The sequence below is a fragment of the Eucyclogobius newberryi genome, unplaced genomic scaffold (assembly GCF_026437365.1).
Source record: "Eucyclogobius newberryi isolate DKJ021-1_F unplaced genomic scaffold, fEucNew1.0.hap1 SCAF_22, whole genome shotgun sequence".
Lineage (NCBI taxonomy): Eukaryota > Metazoa > Chordata > Actinopteri > Gobiiformes > Gobiidae > Eucyclogobius > Eucyclogobius newberryi.
In genome coordinates this window covers 15988034-15994033 of record NW_027315857.1, presented here as the reverse complement: position 1 = coordinate 15994033, position 6000 = coordinate 15988034, and the positions used below count along the sequence as shown (strand labels likewise).

General features: G+C 43.2%; 1 protein-coding gene across 11 annotated transcripts in view; it reads left to right on the top strand.

Moving 5' to 3' along the window:
• The first annotated feature begins 747 nt into the window (after window positions 1-747).
• The window catches only part of LOC140371727 (nuclear factor 1 B-type-like), an 80617-nt gene continuing 75364 nt past the window's right edge, over window positions 748-6000 (top strand). For 4 of the 11 annotated variants that reach the window (XM_072458929.1, XM_072458932.1, XM_072458931.1 and 1 more), the window contains exons 1-2: window positions 2360-2487; window positions 4794-5325. In XM_072458929.1, coding sequence (XP_072315030.1) covers window positions 2461-2487; window positions 4794-5325 — 559 coding nt within the window. In that variant the 5' untranslated portion in view covers window positions 2360-2460. Of the gene's footprint in view, window positions 985-1016; window positions 1120-2355; window positions 2488-4793; window positions 5326-6000 lie in introns of those variants that run through there. The other 7 variants (XM_072458930.1, XM_072458924.1, XM_072458926.1 and 4 more) reach the window with 6 other exon arrangements.

Genomic DNA, 6000 nt, shown 5'->3' with positions numbered 1-6000 from the left:
TGACCAGTGCGTCAAAGCAGCGGAAGTGAGGGGCCCAGGGTGCAGAGTCCCGGGGCCACCGTTCCTGGCCAATGGGGAGCGAGAATGGACCCTGTATTACAAAACAGAGGAGCACCAAGTTACAAGAAAACACACACGGGCTGCTCAGGAAACGGGGCATTTGGGCTTTCAAAGTTGTAGATTTAGAGAGTCAAAACTAGTCAAAGACATAGACGATTTTGCAGCCTTAACACACCATGAGCCAAATATCTAAGTCACACAAACAAACACACAAACAAACATACAAACACACACACAAATAGGCTGAAAGGAAAGGCTTTTCTCATAAACTACGGCTAAACTAATATTATTTTGACTTAGACTTTAACTCAATACTCGAATTAATTACAAGGCTCCATCTGTTTCGCCTTAATAGCCTATTTTACGTTCTATTTCTGTAGGAACAAACACAAATTAGCTATAATAGCGCAGGCGCAGTGTCAATAATGCTCAAAAAAAGCCTAATTCAGATATTTCAAGCCAAATTTAACCACCGTAAGTAGACGTCCAGTTACAAAAGACCCAGTTTATGATTCAAGTTGACTGAGATTTAAGTTGTTTGTGTCACGGAGTCCGACAGAACAACATTTCCCGTCGGACCGGGTCTCGTCGCGCTTTTACTTTGACAGCGCGGACCGGACGCGCTCGTGCTGCCGCGCGCCCGTCCGGCGTTAGTGCGGGAGCTGGAGGCGGCGCACCGTCAGACAGTGAAAGTGAAGGCGGAGACCAGCTCTGCGCCCAAAACTCAGCCTCTTCTGGATCACGTTCAACTCCACTGAACAATCCCCCCTCAAAACATCCAAAAACTCAGCCTGGAAGAGGAAGGAAGACCAGAAAAAAAACACTGAAAAAAAAAAAACCCGGCGAGGTGCTCCCAACTTCTTTTCGCCGCTGTCTGCCAAGAATTGTCTTCCGGTGTTGACTTTTTTTTTTTTTTTTTTGCGCGTGTGTGTTGCGAGCCACCGCAAGAGAAAAAGCCCTCCAAGCACAAAGTTGAACGTGAGAAATGTGAAGCTACCGGCTTGTGTGTTTCAGCCAGGCTCCGGGATTCCCCAATAATCCATGCAGTACAGTGCAATGGTACGTGAACATGGATCTGTTTGTTTGCAATGCTGTTTCTAACTGCTCTTGTTTATTGTCTGATCTCGCTCCTGTCCCGTGGCCCCTGCTCCAGAGCCGGGACCGGGGACCACCGCACTCACACGGACCGGCCGTGGAAGGGGGAAGGGGAGGAGGAGGAGGGGGTTGGGGATAAGTCTCTGTATTGAACTTGGCTCGTGTTCCTGAGCAGCCTCTGTTAACATTCCCATTCCCCCCCCCACCCTCCACACATCATCATTTTGGCTCTGGAGCGCAGGAATGAAGTAGCCCCGCTTGTTTTACCCTCATGTTTTTAAGACTCACAGTTTACAAGTGCAATATCTGCATTTCAAACAGCCCCTTGCACTTTATACCATTCCATAGTCGAGGTTATTGTCCTTTTATAACATTCTAAATGAATAAGTGCGTTGTGTGTCCCCCCCCCCCAAAAAAAAAATGCAACGTCAACGTGTTTTTTCCCCCTACTCATTTCAACTCATAACTGTTGCTGTTTTGTGGTGCTAAAATGTCATTATAACCAGCTTATTATTATTACGAAAGTCTTGATTTATGCACAAAAAATGCATTCAAAAACAAACAAACTTAAATTCTGTTAAATGGTCAGTCCCAAGTGCTTCTTAATTGTCACCTCAGTGTGTGTGTGCGTGTACATGTGCGTGTGTGTGTGTGTGCGTGCGTGCGTGCGTCTTATCTGTGTGTGTGCTGAGCAGCGGCAGGAGGAGGAGTGTGACTGTGTAATTACGTGCGTGAAAAAAAAAGAAAAGAAAAGAAAAAACAGAAAAAGTTGGGTCTGATTTGCTGGGATCGCGCAGGGCTGAAAGGTGCACCGGTTGACTTCATATCAACTTAGTCCCACAGACGGGCTTGAACATCACAGTCTCCTTCCACCATGCTTTTATGAACGACGCGCCACTCCACGGAGACGCGCACCCGAGACGCGCAACCGAGACGCGCACCGAGCACCGCCGCCGCCGCCGCACGTAACGCCGGAGCACGGGCGCTTACTCCGTGCTCTTACCACCACCACCACCACCCCGCCGATTCCTCTTGCTTTATTCCCTCCCGACAATCTTTTTTTTTTTTAATTTGGATCCTTCGAAAACAAACTCACGGATGTTCTTGGATACTCTCCTCTTCTGCCTTTTTGCTTTTTTCTTTTGGCCGTTTTGACGCGGATAGCTCCACAGTCGTGAACGCTCCTGGAATGGCGCGATAAAGTGATCAAGGGGGGAAAAAAGAACACACATACACAAAAAAAACAGAAAAAGAAATCAATTGAAGAAGTACTTTTGCCGTCCCTGACCGCAGCCGCTTCACGTCATGTATTCGCCTATTTGTCTTACTCAGGTAGTACTGCGTTTTATTATTGGGATTGTTATGTGCAGGGGGCTCTGTTTTTCTTTTATTTTCTTTTATTTGTGTTTTGTGTTGTTTTTTTTGCTCTTTTTTTTAAGCTCTATTGACATTTTTTTTTTTTTCAATGTAGCTCAGATTATTTTTTTAAAGTATTTTCACCTCTGTATAATTTATGATACGTTGTAAAATAGTTCCTCTTCAGTCTGGACCAAGCGTGCGTAAAGTTGGTGCGTTAAGGTGCTTTTTTGCGTGTATTGGTATGCACGTTTATGCACGTTTATGCACGTTTATGCACGTTTATGCACGTTTATTAGCGCCTCACACACACACACACGTTGCCTCCGACTGCCGCGACCCTCGTGCTTCACTGCCAATTTGAATAATAGACAATATTTTTGAAAAGAAGTGAAGATAATGCCACTTTCCACATAAAAGATGACACAGACGAAACGCGCATTTGAGAGTTTTGGATCCGAGTTGTGTCCGTGGCTGTTTTGGCTGAGTCAGTTTGAGTGTTTATATTTTACTTGGCATAAGTATTTGATTGTCTGAGATGTGGTTAGTTTGTACTTTTTGCAGCAACTGAAGTGCTGCATAATTCAGGGCATTTATCTTTACGTTGTTTGGATTTTTTGACAGTGTGGAAAAGTTATTAATAATATGACTAATTTGATATTCATGTTCAATAATTTATGAAACATTTGCAAATATATTTAAATGATCAGTTTAGACATTTCTTAATTTGTCGTGGCTTTGCATTCAAAATTATTTTCAGCATTTTAGAATGATTTGAAAGATGTTTATGTGTTTAAAAAGTTGTGGGAAAAGTTACAAATAATGGAATAATTTAAAATGTAATTGGTTATTTAATTTGCTGTGGCTGATTGTGCTGTGGGTATGAGATTGTGATTGCATTTGGCAACGCGGTGAAAGTTTGTGGAGCTGGAGCGCAGCCGGAGTGTGGCTTGTGCCGAGCGTCAGGCACAGATAGGGAGTGGATGTGTGTGGTTTCCTGCCTCAGAACAAGAACAATATCTGGTCAAACTTGTCCAATTCCTCATCCTAAAGCACTTCTTTCTGCTATATTTTATTTTTTTTGGCAAACTTATAACACAGCCAGTGAGACCTGCATTTTACAAGAACTAAAGAAAAAGTATTCAAAGACAATTTTAGATTTTATGTATAAAACAAAATGAATATAAACTGAAACCCTAAAGGCCAGTGTGTGGCTGGCCTGCTGGATGTAAGCACATTTTACAAATGAATGTGTGTATTCCATGTGGAGTTACTTAGTTTTGCATAAGTCACAAAATACTTGCTGCAAATATATATATTCAAATTGAATAAATGTGAATATCGTTGAATTAATTGTAAAGTGCTTATAGTTTATGTAATACACTGCTTGGAAGAGGCCCTAATGTTGTAAAATGACATGCAAAGTCATAAAAAAATAATAATTAAGCAGAACATATGGGTTGTATCTAATCTTTGATAATAAATAGTGATTTAGCAGTAATTTAAACCGGCGCACAATGGAAACGTAAAGGTGCCCAGGTCTAATGACATGAACAAATCCGAGCTGTAGGAATGAAGAGGAGCTAGTTCTCTCCCCGATTAACCTCAAACCTTTAAATGATCCGACACAAGCCTCTAATTGGGTCCTAACGTAACCTTTGCACATTCCTTTCTTATTTTCACCTCAGACGCCTCCACTCGGATTTGTCTTATTGCGGTTTAATCCGAAAGCCGCTTTGTACACCTAATGCATGAGCCAGTTAATAGCAATCAACTTCCTATTTTGGTGTCCACTTCCAGATTATCTTGTGTCCCGAATGTGGGATAAGTAGAAGTTGGAATGTGGAGTTTGATAAGAGTGTTTGTGTGTGTGTGTGTGTGTGTGTAAGTGTGTGTGTGTGTGTGTGTGTGTGTATGTGTATGTGTGTGTGTGTGTGTGTGTGTGTGTGTGTGTGTGTGGTTGTGTGTGTGAGGGGCGCATGCTCTCTGTGGCAGCTCGCAGCGCCGGAGCTGTGCGCTCAGTCAGCGCTCGGCTATTGTACTGGGGAAGCTGATATAAACACTGGAATTTCCTTGTCATAGCTTCAGCAACCAGCCTTTTTGGGAATGGTGAATTTACTGATGATATCTAAAAATAAATAAATCCAGTTGTAATGAAATAACCTCTTTAAAGAAAAATAAATGTTATGGACTGTTATACTAATTTGCAAGATTGCCTGACTGTTTGGTTGACTTTGGTTAATTGTGCCCTGCTTTTTCCTCTGCCCGTTCCTCTGTTTCAGGACGAATTTCATCCCTTCATTGAGGCCCTTCTCCCTCATGTCCGCGCTATTGCTTATACGTGGTTCAACCTCCAGGCCAGAAAACGCAAGTACTTCAAGAAGCACGAGAAGCGGATGTCCAAGGATGAGGAGCGCGCGGTGAAGGATGAGCTCTTGTGTGAGAAGTCTGAGGTGAAACAGAAGTGGGCGTCCCGGCTGCTGGCCAAGCTGCGAAAGGACATTCGACAGGAGTATCGCGAGGACTTTGTCCTCAGTGTGACGGGTAAGAAAGGCCCGTGCTGCGTGCTCTCCAACCCAGACCAGAAGGGCAAGATCCGCCGCATCGACTGCCTACGCCAGGCCGACAAAGTGTGGCGCCTGGACCTGGTGATGGTCATCCTCTTCAAAGGCATCCCTCTGGAAAGTACAGACGGAGAGCGCCTGGTCAAGTCCCCTCATTGCACCAACCCGGCACTTTGTGTCCAGCCGCACCACATCACAGTATCTGTCAAAGAGCTGGACTTGTTCCTGGCATACTATGTGCAGGACCAAGGTAGGTCTGGCCTGTTTGTTTTACTGTGAGAGAGGCTTGGCAAGGTCAAGGGTCACATGTGTTACTTTTTGGCAGCGCCGCAAACGCTGGCCACGAACACAAGAACGGTCGCCAGACAAATAAACAAGGAGCAAGTCTTCAGACAATCGCAGGCTGCAAATATTGCTTTCTATCCAGGAAAATACAGAGGAAAATATAGCATTTTCACTAGAACCTAAATTAAATATTTTGGTAATACTATAAAATCAGATACACTCCAAGAATTCATGTAGTGTAAGTGTTTATTAATTGAATGATACCGAAAATAACAGTTCTCCAATACCAATAGTAAAAAAAAACATGAGAGCCAAATCACTAAAAACATTTTCTTCTTCTCGTGCTGTCAGAAAAACGAGGTTATATAATTTCAGTTTAAAGTGATTATTATTATTGTTTGTTTGTAGAATCATACTGCTTTATGTAGGCTACGTAATATCATTTACACAGATTCACGCCGTTTCAAATGTCAATATATAGCTTTGAAATGCTCATATGCCGTATACATTAATGTGGGAACCACCACAACCAATATTTGGGAAAAGATGGTGTATGGCTAGCTCATTACCATGAAAGCCTAAGCGCCATTTTGTGTGATAAGTGCCAGGGAAAGCAGAAGGCACAGCACACAGACAATAA